General features: G+C 46.0%; 1 protein-coding gene across 1 annotated transcript in view; it reads right to left on the bottom strand.

Moving 5' to 3' along the window:
• Positions 1 to 3,523: 3,523 nt before the first annotated feature.
• Positions 3,524 to 28,000, bottom strand: part of crocc2 (ciliary rootlet coiled-coil, rootletin family member 2) — a gene marked incomplete at both ends in the record, with an annotated part of 84,841 nt that continues 60,364 nt past the window's right edge. The window contains 17 exons of the mRNA XM_080727287.1: positions 3,524 to 3,607; positions 5,268 to 5,447; positions 6,109 to 6,240; positions 8,184 to 8,384; positions 8,486 to 8,635; positions 10,258 to 10,698; positions 10,795 to 10,958; positions 11,715 to 11,835; positions 13,252 to 13,385; positions 14,520 to 14,895; positions 16,704 to 16,871; positions 18,077 to 18,236; positions 18,650 to 18,888; positions 22,811 to 22,954; positions 24,746 to 24,880; positions 25,193 to 25,372; positions 27,031 to 27,200. Of these exons, the coding sequence (XP_080583413.1) occupies positions 3,524 to 3,607; positions 5,268 to 5,447; positions 6,109 to 6,240; positions 8,184 to 8,384; positions 8,486 to 8,635; positions 10,258 to 10,698; positions 10,795 to 10,958; positions 11,715 to 11,835; positions 13,252 to 13,385; positions 14,520 to 14,895; positions 16,704 to 16,871; positions 18,077 to 18,236; positions 18,650 to 18,888; positions 22,811 to 22,954; positions 24,746 to 24,880; positions 25,193 to 25,372; positions 27,031 to 27,200 (3,179 nt within the window). The remainder of the gene's footprint in view (positions 3,608 to 5,267; positions 5,448 to 6,108; positions 6,241 to 8,183; positions 8,385 to 8,485; positions 8,636 to 10,257; positions 10,699 to 10,794; positions 10,959 to 11,714; positions 11,836 to 13,251; positions 13,386 to 14,519; positions 14,896 to 16,703; positions 16,872 to 18,076; positions 18,237 to 18,649; positions 18,889 to 22,810; positions 22,955 to 24,745; positions 24,881 to 25,192; positions 25,373 to 27,030; positions 27,201 to 28,000) is intronic.

Below are 28,000 nucleotides of genomic sequence, written 5' to 3'. Positions count from 1 at the left end.
GCTGGCGTACTGTTCAGAGGCAGCCATCTTGGAAACATGGCAGCCATTTTGATTTTTCAGTGTCTAACGTGTTTTATCATAGGAACAACCCCTAAGGAGTACTTGTGAAAAGTTTTAGGTTTCTTTCCACTTGTGAAGTATTTTAGTGCAAAAATGCATTTACCTGCCCCGCTAGTGGGCCAATTACTGTACATGAGTTATATTTCGTCGTTGTCGGGTGGAAACCTTGTATGTCCAAAACCGTTTGTTTTGTATTTATCATTTTAAAAATGATTTAAACTAGTGAAAACAGCCGATCTACAAGCACACAACGCCTCGCACTGCGAGGCGTTGTGTGTGCTTGTAGATCGGCTGTTTTCACTACTTTTGTGCAATGGCCTTATATGATGAAGCAGGGCGTTGCGAAAAAATGTATACATTTCAAACTTGGAGATACGAGGTTTCTGCCCAACAGTGACGATTTACTTTGTTGCCCGCCCAGCCCCCAAAATGGAACGAAGGCCGACATTTTATTTTTATTTTTTTCCTAATGGCCGGCCTGGACCGGCCGGAATGAACCGGCCGTTCGGGAGTTGTCCCACTTTTCCCAATGGCCAGCACGTCCCTGTTAGAAACACATCTAAATAAACAAGACTTTATTACAAGGGAAAAGCTGCTTGTTCAGCAGAATGAATCATCGACCACTACATTGCTTATCAGATCTCACTGCCTTTGTGTCAGCATTTTTTATTATGACTATATGATATGCTCATATAAAACAATTATCTTTTTTCCATACAAGCAATTATAACAAAATGTGAAATATAGCTCATGTTGATCATGTGAAAAATGCACAAAGTGAATGAGTTACAGACAGTTAAAGAAATAATCTGATAACAGAGGACCATTATGGGATATCAATCCAAATTTGCAAACAAAGTTTAATTATTTTCACCCATGTTTCCATTCAAAAAAATAAGGATTAGGATAGAAATATATATATATAAAAAAAGTAATGTACGTTTGTTGAAAACACTTCGAGGTTCATTTGTATGAAATGTGCTTTATAAATAAAACATTGAACATGATCAGTGCAATGTGGAAGATGAATGTGTGAGCATGATAAAACTGACAAAGGCGTAGCAAACATAGCACCAAGCCAGGAAACTTTCCATCACATTGTTTCCTTGAAGAAAAAAACAACAACCACATAAAACATGGAGACAGACAGAGTGAACAGCCTACAGTAGAAACACCTACTGTGTGGCTCGTGAGAGGAAATCCTTAAAACAATTTGGCACATCTAGTCCACTCATAAACAAGACTTTCATTGTTTGTTGTTGTCGAGTTCTCCCGTAGATTAAAGTAATCCAATGTGCACGTGTGGGAGCAAAAATGCTCGGGAGTGTGTGAGTGTGTGTGTGTGTGTGTGTGTGTGTGTGTGTGTGTGTGTGTGTGTGTGTGTGTGTGTGTGTGTGAAAACATGACCAATGATGAACAGCTCCCATACTGGGAGAAATACAACAATGTGCGAACACAGCAGCAAGATTTGTGAACTGTTGCGACAAAAGAAGGCTAGAAACACAACCACCCTAAGGACTATAAACCATGGATTGACATCTAGACCTACTGCACATACAGTATGAAACAGAGCTGCTATACCTTTAAATGCATTTTGAGAAGAAATAATGCTGCTATTTGTTCGAAAAGCTTTATACCCTGCCTGCGCATATATAAAATGTCACAATGCAACATAGCTCTGTTTACACAATGCTGTACCCCCTCCAACTGTATATATGTTCCCCATTTTCAACTGTTTTTATTTTATCTGTGACACTTGCTTTGGCAATGTAAACGTATATGTTTTCTCATGCCAATAAAGCTCCTTTGAATAGAATTGTGTGTGTGTGTGTGTGTGTGTGTGTGTGTGTGTGTGTGTGTGTGTGTGTGTGTGTGTGTGTGTGTGTGTGTGTGTGTGTGTGTGTGTGTGAAAACATGACCAATGATGAACAGCTCCCATACCTACTGGGAGAAATACAACAATGTGCGAACACAGCAGCAAGATTTGTGAACTGTTGCGACAAAAGAAGGCTAGAAACACAACCACCCTAAGGACTATAAACCATGGATTGACATCTAGACCTACTGCACATACAGTATGAAACAGAGCTGCTATACCTTTAAATGCATTTTGAGAAGAAATAATGCTGCTATTTGTTCGAAAAGCTTTATACCCTGCGCATATATAAAATGTCACAATACAACATAGCTCTGTTTACACAATGCTGTACCCCCTCCAACTGTATATATGTTCCCCATTTTCAACTGTTTTTATTTTATCTGTGACACTTGCTTTGGCAATGTAAACGTATATGTTTTCTCATGCCAATAAAGCTCCTTTGAATAGAGTTGTGTGTGTGTGTGTGTTTGTGTGTGTGTGTGTGTGTGTGTGTGTGTGTGTGTGTGTGTGTGTGTGTGTGTGTGTGTGTGTGTGTGTGTGTGTGTGCGTGTGTGTGTGTGTGTGTGTGTGTGTGTGTCGTGTGTACAGTATGTGCTCCAAAGAAGCAGATCTAGCCTAAAACATACATGTTGCTGTTGCTGCCTGGGACACTGCCAACAGAACAGAGTCCAGGCAGGGGTGTCGCACCAAATTCTGTGCCCTGGGTACTTTGACTATTGGAAAATAGCAGATATACAAGCTCACAGCGCGGCACCGAGTGCCGCGCTGCGAGCTTGTAGATCTGCTATTTTTGAAAAATCGAATGTTCACATTTGTGAACATTTGAAGTCTTTGAATATTTCAAATCCTTCTAAGGTTTTTGGAAAAACCTATGTTTCTATGTCAGTGGTGCTCAAACTCTTTCATGTGAAGAACCCCTAAAATTATATGTATTTGGTCCACAGACTCCCATCTCAAAATATTTAGTTCCAGGGACAAATGTTCGCTTAAAAAATACATATATTCAAAGATTTGCACGCATTTTCACGACTTTTCAAAAATAGCAGATCTACAAGCTCGAAGCGTGGCACTCGGTGCTGCACTGTGAGCTTGTAGATCTGATATTTTTCCAATAGCTAAAGTATAAAATAATTAAGGCCCCCTCCAACTTGGGCCCTAGTAACTCAGTCCCACTTCCCCCCCCTTGTGACACCCCTGGTCCAGGGAGGCCAGGGGCCGTGGCGTGTACTGTACTGTACATCTCATGTTCTGTACTGTACATCTCATGTTCTGTACTGTACATCTCATGTTCTGTGTTGTACATCTCATGTTCTGTACTGTACTGTTCTGTACTGTACATCTCATGTTCTGTACTGTACATCTCATGTTCTGTGCTGTACATCTCATGTTCTGTACTGTACTGTTCTGTACTGTACATCTCATGTTCTGTACTGTACATCTCATGTTCTGTACTGTACTGTACATACTGTACATCTCATGTACTGTACTGTACATCTCATGTTCTGTACTGTACTGTACATCTCATGTACTGTACATACTGTACATCTCATGTACTGTACTGTACATCTCATGCAGGGCTGCTCTTCACTGCCTGGCCTGCAGCATGTGACTGACGTACGCCTGTCGTCTTCTGACCTCCTGGTCCAACTGCTCCTTCAGCGTCAGCAGCTACAGTATTATGGGATGGGAACAAGTCAAAGAGGCATCATTCTACTAGGGTCCATGTTTACACTCTTACAAGTTAACATGTAAACGATACACTTTAAAAAAAAGATTTGGCTTTTATGCCTTTATTTATAGTATAGTAGAATGACAGGAAATGAGGAGAGAGATGGGGAGAGGCACACAGCAAAGGTTGTCAGGAACGGGATTCGAACTCGCGAAACACGCTGTCAGGCATCAGAGACTATGTGGTGTGCGCCTGGACCGCTAGGCCAGCAGGCGCCCCTAAACTATACACTTGACTTCGTTAACCAAGGTTCCCCAGGGGCCTATACTGTACTTGGTTCTCCTTTTTTCCCCTCTAGCTTAAAACAGATGATCGACAACCTCAACGACGCGCCACGACGAGCTTATGAGCTTGCCAATCGTCTATTTTTGCTGAACGTTTGCCTATGTTCAGCGGAAGGCACTCAACGACCTAGCCGCCCCCCTATACCTCTCGACTTCCTCCATCATCATGTCCCCTACCGCTCCCCTCAGGTCCGGCGATGCCAGCCTCCTGGAAATCCCCAGGACCAGCGCCGAACCTGGGGTGACAGGGAATTTGCTGTTGCAGCCCCCCTCCCTTTGGAATGCCCGCCCCAACCACATCAAAGATTTCCCTACCCTCTTATCCTTAAAAAACACCCCCAGAACCCACCTCTTCAAAATTGCTTTCCCCAGCTAACCCCTCACCCCGTTTTGACTGCTTTCACACTTAGACATAACCTTTTTATTTATTTCCTCTTTTCCCCCATATAAAGCAACTTTAAGTACTTAGAAAACCGCTATATAGATATAATAATATATAGATATTATCATTATAGCCTGCAGGGACGTGCAGAGAATGTTAGAGAGGCAGGGCTGACATATCTAAAAGGGCCTTTTGGTGAAAATATTGAAAACAGCAGACCTCCAAGCTCACAACGCGTCGCAGAGGTCGTCTAATTTCACTGCTTCCTGGAGAGGGCACTTTTTTACACACGGATAAAAGGGCTGGGGCTCAAGCCCCCTATGTGTGCACGTGCCTGATAACCTGCCAAGAATAGGGACACTAGGTGGTTACATGAACACTCTAGATCAGGGGTCTTCAACAGGGGGTCCGGGAACCCTAGGGGGTCCCCAGAGTTACTACAGGGGGTCCTCCAAATCTTTGAGTGATAGAAACTTTTTTTCTCCTTTTTTATATTAACCACTTGTCTTGAACCCTAGCGTCCATATTCTGAGAACTTTAGCCAAAAATTTCAGATCTACAAGCTCGCGCTGCGAGGCGTTGTGAGCTTGTAGATCAGCTATTTTTGGCAAAGAGCTTTGGTGTAGAGGGGAAAAAGAGCAGACTAAGTACAGAGTAAAAGGTCAAGTTTTATAAGTATTGATGGTTCAAGTGGTTAAATATTTTAAAACACAAATTGACATAAATCGAAAATACAATGACGATTGTGCTGCCAAACAATTAAACTATATGGAATCTATGAAAAGGTATGTGGGGGTCCCCGCTTCATCTCTCTCTCAACTAAGGGGTCCTTGGCCTGAGAACGTTGAAGACCCCTGCTCTAGATGTGGCTGTGCAGGCCAGACACAGACAGAAACTTAAAGGCTGACTTATTGAAGATGCACAACACCGTACCTGTTCGTCCAGGCCTTTGACCCTCTGACGGTGGGCCTTCTCCCGGGTCTCCAGGGCCCGCTCCGCTTGCAGCTGCCCGCCCCGCAGGCGATCAGTCTCCATGTCCATCTCCTGGCGAAGGCGAGCCGTCACCTCCAGGAGGCGCTGGGAGTGAGAGTGCTCCAACTGGGAGATCTGGGCCTGAACACACATTTATGATTGTAACTCGTCGATTGTTTTCTCAGCGATTATTCTGTCAATGACTTTTTGAGTTATTGAATAAGTGAGAAGTCTGTTTTTTTGTGTATAAATTATATATATTTTAACAAACTGACACACACACGCACACGCACACGCACACACACACACACACACACACACACACACACACACACACACACACACACACACTAATTTCTATAATAAATCTATTAGTCTGGTGATGATGGATCTGTTTTATGCTTTAGTGTACAATGTTTCTACAAGCTCAAAACACATTGTAACATGTGACCTTGTAGATCTGTTATTTTTGCTAATATTTGTTTGCAAACAAACCAACATACATTTTGTGTGTCATAGTGTATAGAGGGTATATGTACATTTCTAAAGTGACAATTTAAGGACTTTTTCATACCTCTAAAATTACAAATTAAACATTGGCCAAATTGAGGCAGAAATTGTGAAAATAACGCGAGGTGCATGTACCGTAGATCTGCTATTTTCACAATAGAACCGTGTTATACAAAATGTAATGCCTCAACTCTAATGCTCGTCAGGGTGGGGGGGGGGGGGGGGGGGGGGTCCCCAGTTAATATATGATTATTTGGGGGGTCGCGGCCTGAAAAGGTTGAGAACCACTGACCTGGAGGGCCTGCACCTCAAGCTGCCTCTCGGCCAGCTCCTGCTCCAGACTGCGGACGGCATCCCCCAGCTGCTGCCTCTCCTGACCTGCCAGCGCCACCTCCTCCTCCCTTCTCAGCCTCTGCAGCTCCACCTGACAGCAGAAGCGACGCACACACACACACACAACGGCAGCAATGACTTTACCATGGGACGGGCCTCGGCACTCACTCACGTGCGAGCCTCGCCGCGAGTAATAGTGTGCAGCAGAGGCCCCCGTGTGCCCGTGGCGGCAGCTTGTTTCTCACAGTACATCTCTGTGTTTCCATCATTTCAAGATCACTACAAGTTGTGACAGAAAAAGAGGGGTCTGGGGAGAAGGGAACAAACAATAATAGGCCAATAAAAAGCGAAGCGTAGAGTCATATCTGGGCAAAGAGTCTGGGGAAGGATTTATTTTCCAAGTGAAATGAGAGGAATCGGCAGCCAAGCCCGCAAATCACTCGGAACCTGTTGACAGCAGGTAGTTTCGGCCAAGCGATATGATTGGTCGGAAGACGACATTCCAACCATGCTGTTGCTTCACACTGGGCTACCTTTTTTTTTAATAGATCACTCTGCCATCTCTCGTGACCTGTTAGTCCTTGATCTGGTAATTGTTTTTGTTATTGCGCTACTGGGAAGATATATTTAACGTGGTTCTTTTAATGATAAATCGAAACGGTAAATGGTGATAACATATAGTGCCTTTAACCAAATCGCTTTACAATGTGCATTACATTCACCCATTCACACACAGATGGCAGATGCAAGGTACCAATCTGCTCATCGTAAGCAGTTAGGGTTTCAAGGTCTTGCTCAAGAACACTTCAACATGAAGCCCAGAGCCACAAACATTCCGATTAAATGGCAACTCTACCTCCTGAGCCAGTGCCGGGCCCCTTCACTATAATGAACCCCGTAACGCTGCAACGAATGCTTTCTAGTTTAATGCAATGTAAAAACAATAATAAAATGGGATGGAAATCTAGCATTGTAGAGGTTAAAGGAATTATGACATGCTGTTTTAACCAATCATAAAAGTCTTTGTCCTGGTCATTAACACAACTACTGCCTCTTAATCTGAAGGTTGCTTGTTGCCTTGGTGCCGCGTCGTTTCCTCCGTCGGCCGCCGCTATTATTTTGAAGGGCTGGAAGGGGGTTGTTTTTGTTTTTTTGGATTATCTCTTGACGGCAACGATTACGTCATCTAGTCACATGACAGTGTGAGCCCAGAAGAGAAACATGTCTGCGCCCTGCCTTGTGTATTGTTTACATTAGATCTGGCTCAAAATGGCTCAAAATGTCTTATTTGGAGTACATGAAGTCTCTTTATGGGCCTCTCCATTGACTTAACATGGAGGAGCTTCACTTCGCGTGCACGCCCAACGTGCGTTTTAAACAAATCGCGGACATTACCGATGCGGCCGCGACCGGAGCGACATTAAGTAAGTATTAATACATTTACTGTAAATACAGTAAGATTGACGGTGAGCGCTGTCAACGGCGTCATGTAGTCACCGATTTGAATGACGGTGAGGATCGTCAACAGCAGCAGAACAGTTAAAACGTGTATTAAAATGTTAAAACTGAAAACTCCACTCCAGGGAGCCATGGCAGGTTTTTTTCTCTCTGTGTTCTGTGGCCTTTTGAGTAGCAAAGATAATATACCTAGTCACCAGAGATGGCGTAGTTCAGAGACTTTCATGTTCTGTCTCATGTCAATCATCGCCTCTGCTCCGCCCCCCCAAAGCCCTGGCCCTCCCACCTTCTCCAAACACCCTGCACCTCCCCCCTCATTGTAATGTTGAAAAGCTCCAGTGATACAGCAAAGGTGATACAACCACACCCTCGCCTGGACGATGATGCATGCGTCCAGAGGCCAATGAACTCACTTTTCTGAGCCTAATTATTCTAAAAAATACAGATTACAGAAAAAACACTGAATGTTGAAAGCTCAGTTTTTTATGTGTAATTGAGGTCAGGAAACATAAATAATAATAATAAAAAGAAAACTATATATATATTCTTTTTATGTCATATGACCTTTAATCTCACCTTCTCCAGTGACTTTCTGAGAGAGGCCTTGTCCTTCCCTAGACGGGCGAGGGCCCTCTCCATCTGGGCCCTCTCGCCCTGCAGCTTCTGCAGCGAGCTCTGGAGGCTCATCGCCCTGTTCTGGAGCTCCTCCTTGTCCCTCTGCAGCTGCACAGCACCGTCCTGGGCCTGCATGTCCGCCTCCTGCCTCTGCCTCAGGGCCTGCATGCATCGGGGTCACCCAGGCGCGTCACACAGTGTTGTTTTACTCACTGTACGTCCTGTTTGTGTTGCAAACGACCGTGTCGCCGGGTCTGACTCACCTCCTTCAGGGTCCTGTTATGTTTCTCCAGCTCGGAGCCCCTCAGCTCGGAGTCCTCCTGGGCCCTCTGGAGGCTCTGGGCCCGCTCCGTCAGCATGTGGCTCAGCCTCTTGCTCTCTGAAAGGGCATCTCGCGTTTTGTCCAGACGTTCCTGTGCACAAGGCGAGCAAACACACATTATAAAGACAAACTGGTGGAGCAGTTACTGCGTCAGGGACGTGCTGGCCATTGGGAAAAGCGGGACAACTCCCGAATGGGAAAAGCGGGACAACTCCCGAACGGTCCAGGCTGGCCATTAGGGAAGAAAATCCTATTTTGGGGGCTGGGCGGCCAACAAAGTAAATCGTCACTGTCGGGCAGAAACCTTGTATCTCCAAGTTTCAAATTTGTAATTTTTTTCACAAAGCAAAGCCCTGCTACATCATACAAGGCCGTCGCACAAAAGTAGTGAAAACAGCAGATCTACAAGCAGGTGCGAGGCGTTGTGTGCTTGTAGATCGGCTGTTTTCACTAGTTTAATACATTTTTTAAATGATAAATACAAAACAAACGGTTTTGGACATACTGTACAAGGTTTCCACCCGACAATGATGAAATATAACTCATGTAATTGGCCCAATGGCTTGTCACTTGATCATGATCTGAAATGGCAAATCTTTGAGTAGCAGCAGCGCTATAGAGAGATCCCTCTTTGTAGCGCGCAACGAGGGCCTCTCCAACTCTTTTTCCCGGGCTGAATCAGGGGCCCAGCACGTCCCTGTACTGAGTAGTGGAGTAATGAGTCCACCAACCATCACCTCAAACAGTAATTTGCTCCCAGCATCACGCTTGAATTCTCAAATTCTCAACTTCCTTCATGTTCTGTCGTTCCTTTCCATTGCTTTTCGCAGGAAAACATTGTAGGATATTCTTTCATTTTTTCCCCCCTCCCGTCCTTTTTTATTGGCATGAGCCAATGGGTTTTGAGCAAAAATAAAAGAGATTTATACCAATCTTTATACCGTGTTTATGTTTGCACAGCATCTTTAAAAGGCAGTCCCACAACTAAGCTCTGAGAGCTCTCCTGAGAAGCTCTCTGAGAATTAATGAGCTTTCCGGAGCATTTTATTGCATAGTCTTTGAGGTCCTTCAGGAAAACCACGGCAGCGAAGGTAAATAAAATAAAAAAACTTCACTGTAAAGGTTACAGGGCTGCTCTGTAAATCAAAGGGCAGTAATGGAAGCTCAGTGATTCATCTTATTTTGCAGTTTCAATTAAAGATCCCCAGCTGGACTGGAGTAGAAAAAACTTGAAATAAAAGTATACAACGCATGGAATTTGTTTTTATTTAACAGCCCTGAATAAATATTAAAATGTTTCAAATTGGCCCAGGATCGGTTTCCTGCACCATCCACCTACTCGGTCAACCTCTTAAACCCATCATTTTTATGAGTGTGATTAAGTGACAGAGTACACTGAGAAAGTGGGCTCTGCCATTAAACAGAATTGTCATTGACAACTGGAAGTAGAGTAGAGCCTTATTGTTACCCATAACCACTTCAACACTTGGTTGATTGGGGTTGGCTCTGTCCACTCTTTTCCCCTCGACACCAAATCTCTTTGCAGAAAATAGCAGATCTACGAGCTTGTCGCGACACATTGAGCTTGTAGATCTGCTGTTATGGCTGAATTCTCCCCCCATAATAGGGATGCTATGGTTTAAGTGGCTAGTGGAATTTATTTTAAACTTAAAAACTAGGGAAAAATAGCCAAACTATCCAAAGTCAGTGTACCTGCAGGAGCCTGCGGTCCTGTTCACTGACAGACAGGCTCCTCTTAAGCTGTGCTATCTCCTCCTGCATGGCTCCGCTGCTGGCCCTGTTGTCACAGAGAGAGGTGGACAGGTCTTGGAGCTGCTCCCTCAGCTGACCCTCCTGCTGCTCGGCGCGGCCCAGCGACGCGGCCAGCCTCTCCTCGCTGACCCTGGTGGCGGCGCAGCGGTCCTCGCTCTCACCCAGCTCCCTCCTCAGCTCGCCCAGCCTCTCCTGCAGGGCCCCCACCTCCGCGTCCAGCTCGGCCGCCCTGAGCTGCGCCCGCTGCAGCTCGCCCTCCAGGGTGCGCTGGGACAGCTCCAGGCGGCTCGCCCTGCTCTCCGACGCCTCCAGGGCCTCCTTGAGCTTCCGCTGCTCGGCCTCGGCGCGGGCTTCCAGGCCTCGGGAACGCTCCAGCTTCTCCTGTGGAGCGACGACGGCGTGGAAAACATAGATGGCTGTCACTGAAAGGAAGCACAGTGTTGTAACGTGATTCTTGTCCTTGGCTCGCAGACCTACTTGCAGTGCCCTGGACTCGGCCTCGGCTGCCTGCAGGCTGCTCCTCAGCTTGACCACCTCCTCCCCGAGGCTCCTCTTCTCCCTGTTCCCGCGCCGCGCCGCCTCCTCCTGCAGGGAGAGGGTGCTCTGCGTCCCGTGCAGCTGCTCTGCCATCTCGCGTTTCCCTGGAAGAACAGGAGCAAAGAAGCCACCAAAAAAAAGATGTAGGCAACAACCACACATGATTCATTAACTGATATTAACTTGTCGTGTCCAAGGCAAGTAAAAATCACAAGACATTAAGTGATTTACATGCTAATATTGTGCACTGTGAGCTGGTAGATCAGCTTTTTAAAAGACCAAATATGAATTCAAGGTTGAAAGTGGTTAATCTATCTATTTATGTAGGGTATAGAATTAGCCTTTTATTGGGAAATGCGTGCACACAAAGTACTGATATACTAATTAAAAAATATATATCCATAATGTTTTATATAGTTGTATATATCTGCTGTCGGGCCGAAACCTCGTAACTCCAAAATGTGGAGTTAGAAGGTTTTGACCAAAGGGCTTTTTACTACTTTTCATTGGTTCAATATTATTTTAACCAACACACAGACGTAAAGGGTGTTCAATAGCACATATTTATGAAAAAAAAGAGAGTGGAGTTGGCTGGTTTGGCAGAAAGTGTGGATTTAGGAGGTTTTGTCCCAAGCACTTTTTACTACTTTCCATTGGTTCAATATTATTTTAACCAACACTCAGCTGTGAAGGGTGTTCATCATATAGCCCTGATTTATGCCAAATAATCAAAAACCTAAAAAATTTAGTTAAGAGGTTTTGGCCAGACAGTGACGAAATTGCAGTAATAATAACAATAGGCTCTTCTGGACTTGTCTCACAGCTCCGAGTTTGAGAACCACTGATCTCGAATCTCTCACCTTCCTCCAGTTCTTTCAAGGCCTTCTGCAGTTGCAGCAGCTGGCTGCCCGACACCTCCTGTTCACCTTTGAGCTCTGACACCTGACAAGTCAGACCTGCTATCTGAGCCTTAGCGTCATCCTGCAGGAATACATCAGTAGTAATTCATAGTAAATGTGGAAAACAGTGTTAAATAGTATTAGATACCAATACAGCACCTGATCACGATCATCCACCACTTCCCAGTGTCCTTCTAAAAGGCAGTGGTGGAAAAGGTACTCAGATTTTTTTACTTAAGTAAAAGTATTAATATTGCAATATAGAAATACTCCATTAGGGTGCCCTCACACCAAAATGCCTTTGAAAGTGGAATCTGAGTTCCACCAATGCATTTCAATGATAAGGGAGCGTTTTTGCAGAAATCCTCTGCTGGCATGAAACCGCTTCACTCTCATTGAAATGCGTTGGCGGAACGCGGATTCCACTCTCATAGGTATTTTGGTGTGAGGGCACCCTTAGGGTTAGGGTTATTTTGTGGTAAGCTTCCGCAAAATGTAGTGCTTTTGCTGAAGTGACGGTCTTCCCTCACCAAATTTAACTCAGAATTTGACGTTGAGTCAACAAATCTCATCATGTCCATATACATTTTCGATGTGACAATAATTGTGAGTCACAAAGAACTGTACCAGGCATCATGCAAGTAATGGGAATACTTAGTGCCCCCAACAGCAAAACATTTCATATAATTTCATTTTATATTAACTCTTATTCTGCCAGATGTTGTTATTTATTATTGGGTTTTGTGCCAGCAAAAGCACCTTACCTTTGCGATGATATAGACAAAGGTGTATTCTTTTTTTTTTTGAAATGTTCTCTTAAAGAGTGTGCCGTGGCTCTACCAGCAGTAGGGGGCAGCCTCATGCAAGAATTAATGTGAAAATGGTCTCAGCTCGACGCTTGCTTGTCAAGGCTGTTCAAGGCTGATGAGTCGCTACAGAGCAATAGATCCAGAGAAAAACACATGGAACAGTGTTGTGACTCCATTGATGTTAACGTCCAGTTGGATTTTAAGAGTACTTTTATGGGAGCTGTTTCAACGGTAGACACCCGCGCGACACCTCAACAGGTTACAGACATCAAACCAAGGTACAAAAGAACGAGCCAAAGAACGTACAATTGGCATTATCGGGCCGTCAAAAATGGGGCGAACGGGAACGTTCAAAGCAGTATAAGAGTTAACTTATTATTATTTTTCGAACTCTCAGTCAGTCACTCTCAAAACCCAATTCTACAATCAATCATACGTATGTAATAAACCTGAACTACTCCCACAGGGGATAGTTCAATATCGCTAGTTACCTTTCCTTTTTTTGTCATTCTCTCTGCGGACACTGCTAAAAGGTAATAGTAAACCAAGATGATAAGAGTTCCCATTCTAAGACACCATGCAGATACGGTACGTGTTACAGTTACATGAACAGATTGAGCGTGGTGTCTTTGAATGTGTGCATTTTGAGCTGTGGTTCAGCTTTCGTTGAGAGGTAACTGCTACTGTACCCTGTCTCTTTGTGCATCCCTGAGTTCCTGTTGAAATTCGCGGAGGGCTGTCTGCACCGCTTCCATGTCCAGCTCTTCAACTTCACCGTGAGGCGGCAGTGAGGGAACAGACCCATCCACCACACTGTCAACCCCTGGAAGCAGAGGTCATTTGTTCATTTAAAGCTATACTGTGTAAGTTGCTCAACAAGTAGTCAGTAGCGGTATAGCAAACTGCGGTCGCGTCTGCTTTTTTCGGCCGTTTTTCGCTGCGGACCGGGCCTCAGACCACCACGACCACCGCCTCGCCGAGGCGCATCTATAGAGATGTCCCGCATCCCTCTACGACCAGGCGTTTGGGAGTTACAGACTCTTAAACCAGAGTAAATGCTGTTGTTATGTTGAGGCAAGCTACTTCCTGAGAAGACAGCAAGACGCGCTGTGATTGGCCGGCAGTGTATGATCCGCGCTGTGATTGGCCGGTAGTGTATGATGGCGTCATTTTGCAGCAAAATCCGGTCCCCGGCCAGGATCATTACAGAAGGCTTTAGGGGCTGAAATTCACAGAGTGTGTCTTCTAAAACTTTAGTGATTTAATAGTTAGATCAAATTTAAGATTTGGTTAATTGAAAAAGTTACATAGTATACAGTAACTTTAAGTATCTAGTAGTAGAGCATTCATTGGTTTCCATACTTTTCCAAGCCAAGGATGCCAAAACAGCCATAGCCCCTGGCTGCAATTCCCTATTACAAAATGGCCCTGAAAAAACCCTGAACATAGCCGATTTACAAACTCACGACGCATTGCAGTGTAATACGTTATGGGCTTGTAGATTCTTGCTATTCTCGTTTTTTTTTTGTTTTTTTTTTCAAAATGTTGACAATAATGATATGTCGTAAATAAGGATGCCAACAATGTTAGGAATTGAATTTGAACAGAAATAACAAATACATATTGGTGTTGTCGGGTGAAAACCTTGTATGTCCAAAACCGTTTTTTCATTTTAAAAAGGATTTAAACTAGTGAAAACAGCCGATCTACAACCACACAACGCCTCGCACCGCGAGGCGTTGTGTGCTTGTAGATCTGCTGTTTTCACTACTTTTGTGCGACAGCCTTGTACGATGAAGCAGGGCTTTACTTTGCAAAAGAACATACAAATTTGAAACTTGGAGATACGAGGTTTCCACCCGACAACGACAATATATTTGTCTTGTTTTGTTTTTATATATTTTTGGTTCAGTTGAATTGTGTGTATTGTGCTACATGCAAACTGCATGGCTCCTACCCTTCACTTGCGAGTGACTTCTCCACGGCGAGGGTGACCTCCGCCTGCGGGACGGAGAGCCCGTGCGGCCGATGCCCAGGGTGCGTCTCAGGGCCGAGTGCAGGCCCGCCAGCCTCTGCTCCAGGTCCCTGCGCGCGGCCTCTCCCAGGCCCAGCTGCTCCTCCAGGCCCTGGGCCTTGCCCTCGGCGAGGCTGGCCCTCAAGGTGACCTCCCTGATCTGGCCCCGGGCGTCCTCCAAGGCCCCTTCCAGCGTGGCGCTCGCCTCCCTGAGCCTCCGGTCGGCCTGCAGCACGCCAGCCTCTCTCTGCTGCAGGGCCTCCCTGAGCTGACGCTCTGCCTCCTCCAGCTCCACGGCACGCCGCTGCTGAGCTGCCACCTGCGCAAAGACACACAGTTTACAGTTTACAGTTTAGGCATTTAGCAGACGCTTTTAATCCAAAGCGACTTACAATAAGCAGATAAAACATCAGAATAATAAACAAGGTTAAATGTCAGTACATCAACAGCAATATAACAAATGCAAATGAATATCTATCTAGAAAAAACAATATAATCCGTAAAGAAGAAAATGCTAACTAGCTTCATGTATGGTCATTGGTCATTGATTTTTCCAGTAGTGCTAAGGGTTTAGGTGGAGTCTGAAAAGGTGAGTCTTCAGTCCACGGCGAAAGCTAGCGAGTGAGTCCGTTGTTCTAAGTGCGACAGGGAGTTTATTCCACAGCTTGGGGGCCAGGAGGGCAAACTGTCTCGGACGAGTGGATTTTTGCCCTGGCCTACACGGCACTCTTTGTTAGGGTCTGTACCAGTCAAGTCTCTACTGTGACAATGTGCTATTTAGAGTTATTTACCCTAAAAGGTTAATATGGTTAATATATATTTTTTTAATTGTTAAAATGTGATATTTCAGGAAGAGAGAAGAGGAGCACTCGTCAGCAAAGTGGTTCATATAAACAACATTCGTCTAGGGTGCACAGCTCGGGCAAACATTGAAAATAGAACAAGGACGCCAGCACTCACTTTAGAATGAATTCTTCTTGTTTATTGTAAGATTCCCCCCAGCAGCCGTCAGTACAAGTGGGACGTTTTGTCCCGACATCAGGCCTTCCTCAGCGTCTAAACTCAACTGTTTACACGCTGAGGAAGGCCTGTCGGGCCGAAACGTCCCACTTGTACTGACGGCTGCTGGGGGGAATACCTTAAATAAACAAGAAGAATTCATTCTAAAGTGAGTGCTGGCGTAAAATGTGATATTATCAAACATATTAGACAGTCTACATTTCCTAAAAGGAAACGTGTATTTTATTCAGTCTTGAACAGAATTGGGGATAAAACAAGGACGAACAAGGACAAAGGATAACAAAAGGGATATTCCCTTAGCAAATCCAATCCTATATGGACAGGTATCCACCCGAGATTGAACCGGGGATGATTCATGTACTGATATACCTGCTGACGATTCCAAACCGCCAACAGAACAGACTACCAGCTGCCGTTAGTCCTTACTGTAAAAGCATACAGTATACTGACGCACTCTCTCTCAGCCATGAATGTGGCAGGTATTCTCCAAGTATGTACGAATGGGGGGGGGAGGGGGTTGCTCAAGCAGGGGCGTCACACCAAATTCTGGGCCCTGGGTACAAGGTGTCACTGCGGGCCCCCCATGAATGTTAACTATTGAAAAATAGCAGATATACAAGCTCACAGCGCGGCAGTGCCGCGCTGTGAGCTTGTATATCTTGTATATCTGCTTGTATATCAAGCTTGTAGATCTGCTATTTTTGAAAAATCGAGAAAATGTGTGCAAGAAACCTATGTCAAGGACCCCCAAGATGATATGTATTTGGCCACGGACCCCGATCTCAAAATATTTAGTTCTAGGGACCCCCAGAAGCAAAATTTGAGTTCGAAATGTTCGCTTAAAAATACATAATATTCAAAGATTTTCACACATTTTCACAACTTTTCAAAAATAGCAGATCTACAAGCTCGCAGCGCGGCACTCGGTGCCGCGCTGTGAGCTTGTATATCTGCTATTTTTCAATAGATAAAGTTATTAGGGCCTCCTCCACCTTGGGCCCTAGTAACTCAGTCCCACTTTCCTACCCCTTGTGACGCCCCTGTGCTCAAGCATGTTGTTAGCAGACTATAATCCCCGGAGGGAGAAGAACTTCCTTCCTAATATACCTGGTTGAGGGCCGCCTCTCTGCCAGCCTCGCTCTCCAGGAGCCTCTGCTTCAGAGCGAAGGCCTCGCGCCGCGCCTCCTCCTCCCGCGCCTCCTCCTGACACACCCGGGCCTGCAGCTCCCGCGCCTCCTGACTCTGGCGGCTGTTCTCGCCCTCCAGGACCTTGAGCTGCTCACCACCGGGGCACGTGGTGGTGGGAGACAGGGACGTGCAGAGAATGTTAGAGAGAGAGGTAGGGGCTGACATTTCGGAAAGGGCCTGGTTGTAGAGGGAAATCATCTACCCTACTCCCGGTTCCTCCATCAAATAAGAAAGATCGTTGCCCTTGACATATTGAATAAAATTCCCCCATATTTTCTCAAATAGCTCTTGTTTGTTTTTTGAGAGTGTATGTGATTCTTTCTAAAGGAAGGCACAAAGATAGTTCCCTAAACCACTGAGCGATGCTAGGTTTCCCTGTCTTTTTCCATGAAAGGGCGATAACCCTTTTGGCTTGTAGGAACCCAAGGTCCAGAAATTTTATCTTGCAATTTTTTATCTTATGGCCAATCGGGTAAAGGCCTAATAAGAAGAGTTTTGGGTCTAGCTCAATATTAATAAGTAGTATCCGTTGTAACTCCTTTCTAACCTCCTCCCAAAACTCCTTTATTTTGGGACATGTCCACAAACAATGGAACAGAGTGCCTTTATCATCGTTACATCTGATACAAGTGTCTGGGATATCAGGATTACATTTGTTTATTTTTTCTGGCGTGATTTACACCCTCATCAGCCAATTATATTGCAGCAATTTTAAACGAGTATTACTAGTCTGTGCCTGAGCCTCCTCACAGGCTGTGTTAAACTCATCCATTGTTAGTTCCCCTTGTAAATCTGGAAAGGGCCTTTTGGTGGAAATATCGAAAATAGCAGACCTCCGAGCTCACAACGCGGCGCGCTGCGGCGCGTTGTGAGCTCGGAGGTCGGCTATTTCCGGTGCTTGATACCACACTGAACTAAGCATAGTAAATTTCTTTCACCACAGAAAAACTGCATTCGTGGTCTAGAGAGGGCACTTTTTACAGACGGATAAAAGGGCAGGGGCTCAAGCCCCCACCTGCTTGGTGGGAGACGTACTCAGATGTTTCACTTCAGTAAAAGTAGCAATACCACAATGTAGCATTACTCTGTTACTGGTAAACAGCTTATATTAAAAAGCACAAAGGTATGCAGAATGCTATTTTCACTAGTTTAAATCATTTTTAAAATGATAAATACAAATGAATGGTTTTGGACATACAAGGTTTCCACCCGACAACGTCAAATGGCGAGACATTAACCCCATCATTAAAGGCGGTCAGACGGAAGCCACAACTCCAGCCCCGGCTCCTCACCTGTCGCCGCAGCTCCTGCAGCTCTCTGCGCGCCTGCAGCCGAGACTTCTGCAGCTCCCTCATGGTGCTCCTCAGAGAGGAGGCCTCCTGCTGCACGGAGCTCCTGCACTCCTCCAGGACCACTAGCTTCTGCTCCCTCTCCTCCACCGCTCGCCTCAAGCTGATTCAGCAAAGGAATGGTTGATGTACAACAGTGGTTCCAACTTCCCCCAGATAAATAGGTATTTGTTTTTGTTGGCACTATATTGTGTCAGGCACCCGCATACTGTACAAGATTTGTATGAAAATGTTTCGTAAATACATTTTATTGGTAACGCACTTTATATTTGAAACAAATCTCAAAGTGGCACATTCAAAAGGGCAAAGAAACCAATATTGACCAATCAAGATCGAGTATTCAACAAAAGCTGTATAATGAGAAGTTCTCATTAAAACCAGGAGGTACGGTGTTGCCCCCAAACGTTTCCCAAATATAGGTTAGAGGTACTGTTATATTGTGTTGTTTTATACAATGTCCCAAAACCTCCTCCCACTGCTGTGTTGTGCCTTGTCTTCCCCCCTGTTGTACGGTACCTGTTGTTGTCACTCTCCGCTCTCTTGACGGAGGCCCTCAGCTCCTGGTTGGAGGCCTGGATGGCCTCTTTGTCCCGGGCCTCGTCCCCCAGCAGCCTCCTGTGGTCCAGCACCTCTTTGCGCTGGTTGTCCCTCTCCAGGGCACACTCCTGGAGCTCCCTGTGGGCCTCGATCAGCTCCCTGCGGCCCGCGTCGCGGCCTTCCTCTGCCTCCTGCAGCTGCCTGCGCAGGCTCTCCACCTGGTAACCCGATGGAAAAGTGAACGCTAATGAAAGCTTCTCTGATATTCTGCCGCCGCAGTTTGTTTTGATTTGGAGATCATTTTAAATCGTGAACCCTATAGCACAGATCGGATGGAGAAAAGGAGGGGACCAAGTACTAGCCTGATTTCAGACTCTACGCTGGAGCTTGAGTCTGAAGTTGTCCCTATTCTATTTGATTACAAAGGGGAGGGGATTTGAAATTTGAAATTCCCAATCACAAGAGATCTGGTGGGAGGGGTTGTGTTTGACTTTTGCACACAAAACATTCCCTCCTCCCCCTCCCCTCTATGACATGCACCAAACAGGTCATTGTCTTTGATGTTTCATTGATTAGAGAGAATCACTAACGAGCTATCGACACTTGTAGTTGTAGCTCTTCTGAAGTCCAAAGAGGCAATTAAGAACTCTGGTGAGCCACCCCTCCCTCCACTGTTTCGGTTGATTTTCAAAAGTTAGACGCACCCCTCCGTCTTGCATTGATTTCATTGGTCGGTTAGCCAAGAAACCGATAGAAAGAGACACGTCATATGACACCTCCAGACCAAGAGAAGCAGTCCACTCAAAGAGTGGGCGGGTCTATTGGCTGGAGCCAGGCAAACCAAGTACAGTCGCCTGGGGAACTGGAACCCAAGTGAATATTTGAAGTATATGGTTTTTACATACATTTTTGGAGTTTTTTTCCCCCTGTTTTGTTTTAAACCTATCTATTTCAAACAACATGTCTAAATGTTTCTAACAGCAGGGCTTATACAGATAAAAGTAAAGCCCCCAGTCAGTATGCTATGCAGGTTTATGATGGCCCATTAATTACTTGTTACACAGGATCAAAAGAATGCCTTCATCGTTTGAATTGCACCGTGTATTTCCTTCACTAAACACTTAGGAAGAAATCCCGCACCATCCCTTCAGATAAGTGGAATATGACTGGCTAGTATTGCTCATTAAATCCAATAGAAGATAACTCATTGACTCATTGAACCTATTAAATTCCCCAAAGAATGCTAAAAATGGTCGTAAGCTGTTTTTCAGGTTGCAAAAAACGAACAATGGAGAGACTGTATTCCCACATCGGGAATGAAGGTATGCCTTGAATTATCTCAATTGAACTCAATAGGATTATTAATGATTTTTAGAGAAGCCCACTTGGAATGATCCATGCAAAAAGAATAAAGGGAAACATGAATCAGGGCAAGAGTTTGGCCTTTGTCGGTATTGGGCAGAAAACCTTTATTTCCGAAACTGTAAAACACATTTTTAAAGATACTCTTTAAATAGATATCAAAAAGGTAGATATTCTACATTTTTGGTAGCAATGGGCATGGGAATTCAGCAAAGGACCTCAGGTCAGATTTGAACCCGGGTCTGCTGTGCAAAGACTGAGCCTCCATAGGGCACAAAAGGGACACAGGCAGACGGGTACAATGGGTACTCAGAGAAAGCCGCAGACGCTATGACTCCGACATATTGGTCGGATCAGCAGGCCTCAAGTGTGAGGGCTGAACCTCTATAGTTCCCCAAAAAATAGGTATCTCAACGCGATGCGTAGTGAGTCTGAGACCGGTGCAACCTTTGCATGACACGGTCATACGACAGTATAACATAGGTCAGTGGTTCTCAAAGTGGATTCCAGGGACTCTGTGGGTTCCTTTAAGGGGGTCTAAATTGACCCAGACAAGTCTGTAACTCTGACAGTGTAGGGTTAGGTCAGAGTCAGAGTTAAAAATGAACCCTAACAGGTTCATTTGGTTCCATTTGTACACTGTCAGAGTTCCATTTGTACACTGTCAGAGTTAAGGGGAGACCTTGAAATGTGAAAGTTTGAGAATCACTGAAATAGGTAGTTCATTTATGAAAAAAGAAACATAAATGGATGAAATATGGAGATGCAAGGTTTCGGCCCGACGGTGACGATTTGAGAGCACAAACACCACGCCTCCTCCTCCTCCTCCTCTTCTTCTGACGGCTCCACGCACAGCCTCCAATGCTGCATGACCTACATTGTGTTTTATGGCAACGTGTTGTACACAGCGGTTCAGCCAAAGAACTAGGGAGGACAGAGCTTATCGGGGGGGGCGGATAAGAGCCTGTCGGGACCGCAGCCAGGTGCTGTCTCTCCCCATCTCCCCGGGCCCGCAGCAGCACGCGGCGCGAAGAATCCTCGGCCCCCGGGAAACATGATAAACAGCAGCTCCAGGGGCGGTGCGGGTGGGGGAGGAGGGGAGGGTAGGGAGGGAGGGAGGGAGGAGGTGCTGGAGGATGAAGAGGAGGAGGAGGAGGAGGAGGAGATGGAGGGGTTGGGTGTTATGATCAGAGGCCACACAAGACGGTGCCTTCTCATAAAATGTAATGGAGAGAAAAAAGAACTATTCACTGCCGATATGGCCAGTCATAGCTTTTCTTTGGGGGGGTGGAGGGTGGATGGGAAGGGCAGTGGCCATGATGTTTGTTCTTTTTGCGGACGAGAGGGACAGGGCACCCTGGGTATCCCCCCGCCACTGCTGCTGCCACTGCTGCTGCAGCGGAGAAAATTTGGACAAGGCAATTCTCTTGAACGCTGCCTTCAGGTATGGCATGGAAAGAGGACATTTGCTTTTCTTTCACCATAGTAAAAACTGCATTCATGGCCTGGAGAGGGCACTTTTTTACAGACGGATAAAAGGACAGGGGCTCGAGCCCCCTTTGATGTCTATGTGTGCACGTGCCTGCATATTACAGTACCAGGGTGTTCGCCGGACCCCCTCCCCCTCGCTCCTAGTCGTCACACATTCTCACTCCTGCTTTGTCATTGTCTGACATGAGAATCCCAAGCAAAGAGGATGGGGGGGATTAGTAAAAATAATCAAACAAGAGAGTGAGGCGCGGCGAGGGATGCCAAACTGGTCTGTGTGGTCGTAAGCTTCTCCTGGAGTCTTCGCGTGAGGTCGGGTGGAACACCGTTACGCGCTGACTCCTCCCGACTTCACCGCTATGTGCTTTGATAAGACTAAGGAGGCAGCGTTTTATTCAAACCAGGAAAGCACCAGCGGCGAGATAAACAACGTGCTCTTTCAAAGGAGACCGGGGCCCGTAAATCACCGGGGGTGTACGGTCAGTTCTGTGTAAAACAGACAGTTCCATCCAATGAAGTGTCGGTGAGGGTTATTATCTCAACAATATGCCCGCGCGGCGCCTGAAATCCTGAACTCAAACAACCCAAACGGATGAAAGGGGATTTTTTTTCTCGCGTGCCAAATCCATGCACATTACAGCAGGGGCGATTAACAAGCCTGCAGTATCAGCAAAACATGTCACTACGGCCAAAGTTATGGTCTCTAACTGCACTGCTGTGTTTATATCAAGGTCAGCAAGACCCAGTTCTACCTGAAGGGAAGAGGGAGGGAGAGAGGGAGAGAGAGAGAGAGTTGACCTGGCGCCTCCGGAGTGACTGGCACCCCCCATTCTGAAGAGTGGGCTCTGGGCTGTGCACCTGGTGGCATCCTGACGCTAGTAAAACCTCTGTGGCTGTGGCCAATGTCAACAGTGGCCTGTGGTAAATGGCTCTCCTTCGCGCTGGTACTAATTGGTACACCCCCCCCCCACCCGTCCAACCCGGCCCAGAACCCGATCCCAGGCCTCCCACGCCATGCCAAGCCAAACAAGCCGGCCCCTGCTCCCCGCCATCCGCCCGCCTCCGTGCCCCTACAAACAACCCCTGGTCATCCGTCTTGTGACATCCTCCCCGTGCATTCTCACTTTTCCCTTATATTTCATCCAGCCAGGCCACCCAAAACCACAGAGCCTCCGGCCTCCGAGAAACATTCGCTTTGACACGGGTTGACACTGTTAAAACAAAGATGGTGGAACAAAGAGTACGGCTAGTGGGAGCTTTAGGTTTCGTGATGTACTGTATATCTGCTACCTCCTGCAGCGTCTGCTCTCGTTGTTGGCTCAGCTCTCTGACTTGCTCCGTCAGGCTCCTCTTGGCGCTCTCGTGGGCGCTCAGAGACTCCTCGAAGCGAGAGCGCAGCTCCTGCAGCTCAGCCTCCAGACCGGCCATCGCGTTCTTCAACCAGAGAGACGGAACAGAGAGGAAACGTTCTACTTTTGGTAATTTAAGTACATTCTGACGACAACACTTTTGTATTTTTACTCGAGTACATTTTGAATTCCAGACTTTTACTTGTAAGGGTGCCCACACACCAAAATACCTAGAGTGGAATCCGCCAATGCATTTCAATGAGAATGGAGCATTTTTTGCAGAAATCCTCTGCTGGCAAAAAACGCTCCATTCTCATTGAAATGCATTGGCGGATTCCACTCTAGGTATTTTGGTGTGAGGGCACCCTAAGGCCGCACCCACACCAAAGTACCAATGAGAGCGGAATCCCCATTCCGGCAATGCATTTCAATGGGAAGGGGGCGGCTTCATGCCAGTATAGAGGATATCTGCGCGTGGCGTGCCGACCTTGCGTTCAGGGACGTGCTGGGCCCCTGATTCAGCCCGGGAAAAAGAGTTGGAGAGGCCCTCATTGCGCGCTATAGAGAGAGATCTCTCTCTAATGCGCTGCTGCTGCTACTCAAAGATTTGCCATTTCAGATCATGACAAGTGACAAGCCAGTGGGCCAATTACTGTACATGAGTTATATTTCGTCGTTGTCGGGTGGAAACCTTGTATGTCCAAAACCGTTTGTTTTGTATTTATCATTTTAAAAACGATTTAAACTAGTGAAACCAGCCGATCTTCAAGCACACAACGCCTAGCACCGCGAGGCGTTGTGTGCTTGTAGATCTGCTGTTTTCACTACTTTTGTGCAACGGCCTTGTATGATGAAGCAGGGCTTTGCTTTGCGAAAAAATGTATAAATTTGAAACTTGGAGATACAAGGTTTTCTGCCCGACAGTGACGATTTACTTTGTTGGCCGCCCAGCCCCCAAAATGGAACGAAGGCCGTCATTATTTATTATACATTTTTTCCTAATGGCCGGCCTGGACCGGCCGGGAATGAACCGGCCGATCGGGAGTTGGCCCGCTTTTCCCAATGGCCAGCACGTCCCTGCTTGCGTTTATGCTGGAGCAGATACATTCTCCAGTTTTCCCCCTCTGTCCAATCGGGTGAGTCGAAGGCGGAATGGTGAGAGTTCTGGAAGTGACAGACAGGCACTCTGTCTTTGGGACAGAGTGCGCTCTCTGTGTTTTTAGTCAGCCGTGCACCAAATGAGTTTATCCTCTGGCGACCGTACTTTGGTGTGGGTGCAGCCTAACATAGTATTTCTACATTGCAGTATTGATACTTTTCCTTAACCCATTTAGGCCTAGAATTATTGAATGCTTTAGCAATTGACAAATAGCAGATCTACAAGCTCACAGCGCGGCACCGAGTTTGTAGATCTGCTATTTTTGAAAAAGTCGTGAAAATGTGTGCAAATCTTTGAATATATGTATTTTTAAAGCGAACGTTTGTAACTAAATTTTTTGCTTCTGGGTGGTCGCTGGAACTAGATATTTTGAGATGGGGGTCCGTGGCCAAATACATTTTGGCCAAGTTTGAGAACCACTGACATAGTAGTCTCTCAAGAACAGACTAACTGAGCTCCAGTTAAGCGAAAAGGACCTTTTCTTTGACGATGGCTGGCCAGATTGCTGACATAGAAACATAGGGTTTTCACTTAACATGGAATCGTGTCAAAATTCTAATTTTCACGATTTTTCAAAAAATGGCAGATCTGCAAGCTCGCAGCGCGGCTATATCTGCTATTTTTCAATAGTTAAAGCATAAAATAATGACACACAATAATGTGTACCCGGCGTTCTTAGTAAAACATGTGAGTACTTTTCCCACCACTGTAGTGTACCTTGTCCTGCTCCTCTCTGCTCTGAGCGTCTCTCCTCAGGCGCTCCGTCTCCATGCCTGCTGTGTCCAGGTCTTTCTGCAGCGCTGCCAGCCGCTCTGTTAGAGCAGCCTTCTCTGTCTCCTTCTGGGACAACTCCTGGACCCCCCCAAGCAAGCAACCAAGATGTTATGTTATGTTATGTTTTATTGATTTGATATGGACATCACAATCACATTGGACGAACCAGATGCATTGATATAAGTGATTATAGCACAAGTGCTAATTCTCATCACCTGTCCACAGGAGGCTTTTCTATTTTACAAAAATCAAATCTAACACCCAGTCAAGTACAGTACACATTACTACACACACACACACACACACACACACACACACACACACACACACACACACACACACACACACACACACACACACACACACACACACACACACACACACACACACCTGCTGCCTGTGACTCTCGGCCTGCAGCAGGCTGTGGCTGCAGTGGTGCTGCAGCCTGGCCAGCTCCCCCTGCAGCTGCTGCATGTCTGCCTGGCTCTGCACGCGCTGCTCCTCAGCCAGGCTGCGCAGCTGCTCACACGCCTGCTCCCTCTGCAGCGTGAGCGCCGCATGCTGCTGCTCCTGTCCAGGGACATGCAGAGAAAACGTTAGAGAGGCAGGGGCTGAACTAGGGGTGGGCGATATGGTGATAATTATCGTATATGCCTTTTCAGAGATATCGTATACAATTTAGGGAGCCTTGTAAAAAAATCCTGTTCCATCGTTAATACATCAGTTCTCAAACTTTAAAATGTCAAGGTCTCCACTTAACTCTGACAGTATACAAATGAAGTTCAATTTAGACCTCCCAAATGGAACCCAGAGAGTCTAGTTTTTGTTAACTTGAAAAATAACCATAAAAAACAATGTGAAAAAGAATTGTGATAAAATCGTGTATCGTGATACAACTTGTGAAAATATTGTGAGATTGTATTTTTCCATATCGCCCACCCCTAGGCTGAACTTTCTAAAAGGGCCTTTTGGTGGAAATATCAAAAATAGCAGACCTCCCAAGCTGCGAGGCGTCGTGAGCTTGGAGGTCGGCTATTTTCGGTGCTTGATGATACCACAATGAGCTATAAGCGCTGTCAAGTCTATACTGGAGACGTGGCGTAACGGCATGGATTTCTACACAGAGAGGACAATTCTTTCAACATAAGATGCTGCATTCAAGTTCAGAGAGTTGGACAAAGCAATTCTCTTGAATGCTGCCTGCCTTCAGGTACGGCATGGAAAGAGGCCATTTGCGTTTCTTTCACCATAGTGAAAACTGCATTCATGGTCTGGAGAGGGCACTTTTTACAGACGGGTAAAAGGGCATGGGCTCGAGCCCCCTTTCATGTCTATGTGTGCACGTGCCTGCTCCTGGCCACCGCCAAGAGCGCACATGAAAACGCAAAAAAAAAAAGAAAAAAAAAAACAGGCACACACGCAAAAGGTACACATCAGGTATACAAAAAGGTGCGTACAGAAAGGTACAGTACATGTATACAAACGGTACACACACATACACAAAGGTACACATACAAAATGTAACCCACTGAAAAGGTACACAGATTACAAAATGGTAAACATACAAAAAGGTACGCATATATACAAGAATGCATGAAAAAATGTACACATACAAAACACACACACACACACACACACACACACACACACACACACACACACACACACACACACACACACACACACACACACACACACACACACACACACACACACACACACGTGCACACACAGCAGCACGCACGTACCCACGCAGGAACACAAGCACGCACGCACGCACGCACGCACGCACACTATACAGCCCTAGTACTTTTACGTATGACTGTGTGCACACTAGTAAAATGCACTGCATGTGTGACAGCATAATGGGACTCGAGGGGATTCTCGCATGTGTGCACCCACCCATACCCTGATTGTGTGTTAAAATGACGAGCACTTCGGTCATCACCATATCGTCGTTGTCGGGCGGAAACTTCGTATCTCCAAGTTTCAAATGTGTACGTTCTTTCGCAAAGTAACGCCATGCTTCAAGACCGTCGCACAAAAGTAGTGAAAAAGGCAGATCTACAAGCACACAACGCCTCGCGTGCGAGGCGTTGTGTGCTTGTAGATCGGCTGTTTTCACTAGTTGAAATCATTGTTTAAATGATGAATGCAAAACGAATGGCTTTGGACGGTTTTCACTTGACAACGACGATATGACTGATGATGACCCCCTCACTGTATACCTTCTCCCTGTGTGCAGCCTCCAGCTGCTCTGTGTGGATGAGCTCCCTGCTGCTCAGGGTGACCTGAGCGTTCCTCTCCGCCTGCGCCAGCTTGTCCTCCAACACCCCTCGCTCCTGCGCCGCCCGCACCGCCTGCCGCTCGGCCTCCGCCCGCATCCGAGCGGCGTCGCCTGCAAGTGGCGTCAGTTCAGAAAAAAGCTAAGGTATGGCAACATGACTGCTGTCTTTTGCGCGCGTACAAGACACCAGTCATGTTGCCAACAGGCATGATACATTTAATTTAAGACTACATTAAAATCTTTCCCCCGTTTCTACGGTTTCTTGGGCTGGATATGGCAGCCTGGAACCGTTGTTCAAGTGCAGCTAAACTTGGCATGTTAGTAAACGTGCCAGAATTAACAATAATGCATTGCACCTGTGCAGCTGACCTGCGGAACCTGGGAATATAGGCCTACCATTTTGTCAAGATGGGGAGAATACAAGTGTGGAGAATATAATTATAATACCTTGTTAAAGTGACCATTTTGTAAAATTTTGCATTTGTAGTTATTTTACTATATTTTAACAACATAATAACCAGCACAGATAGACAAAGAGACATACATGGATTTATTTTTAAAAGTAACTTTTATTTGTCCCCCTGGCAGCTGCATACCCCTGCCATACCCAAATGACGCCCCTGGTCGCCTGCACGGTGCACGGTGTCCAAACACACACACACACACACACACACACACACACACACACACACACACACACACACACACACACACACACACACACACACACACACACACACACACACACACACACACACACACACACCACGGTCTGTCAAGATTATGACATTACATGCAGATTATAATTGTCGTTTTTGTCGTTGACAATTACATTTCTGTTTGGCTTTTAGGCTTTGAAGTTGCACATGGCAACTTTATACTTAAAAAAATAACATTGATAGTGGAAAATA

The sequence above is a fragment of the Nannobrachium achirus genome (assembly GCF_963921795.1).
Source record: "Nannobrachium achirus genome assembly, chromosome: 1".
Taxonomy (NCBI): Eukaryota; Metazoa; Chordata; class Actinopteri; order Myctophiformes; family Myctophidae; genus Nannobrachium; species Nannobrachium achirus.
The sequence above is the reverse complement of the archived record's forward strand: the minus strand, read 5'-3'. Positions and strand labels throughout refer to the sequence as shown.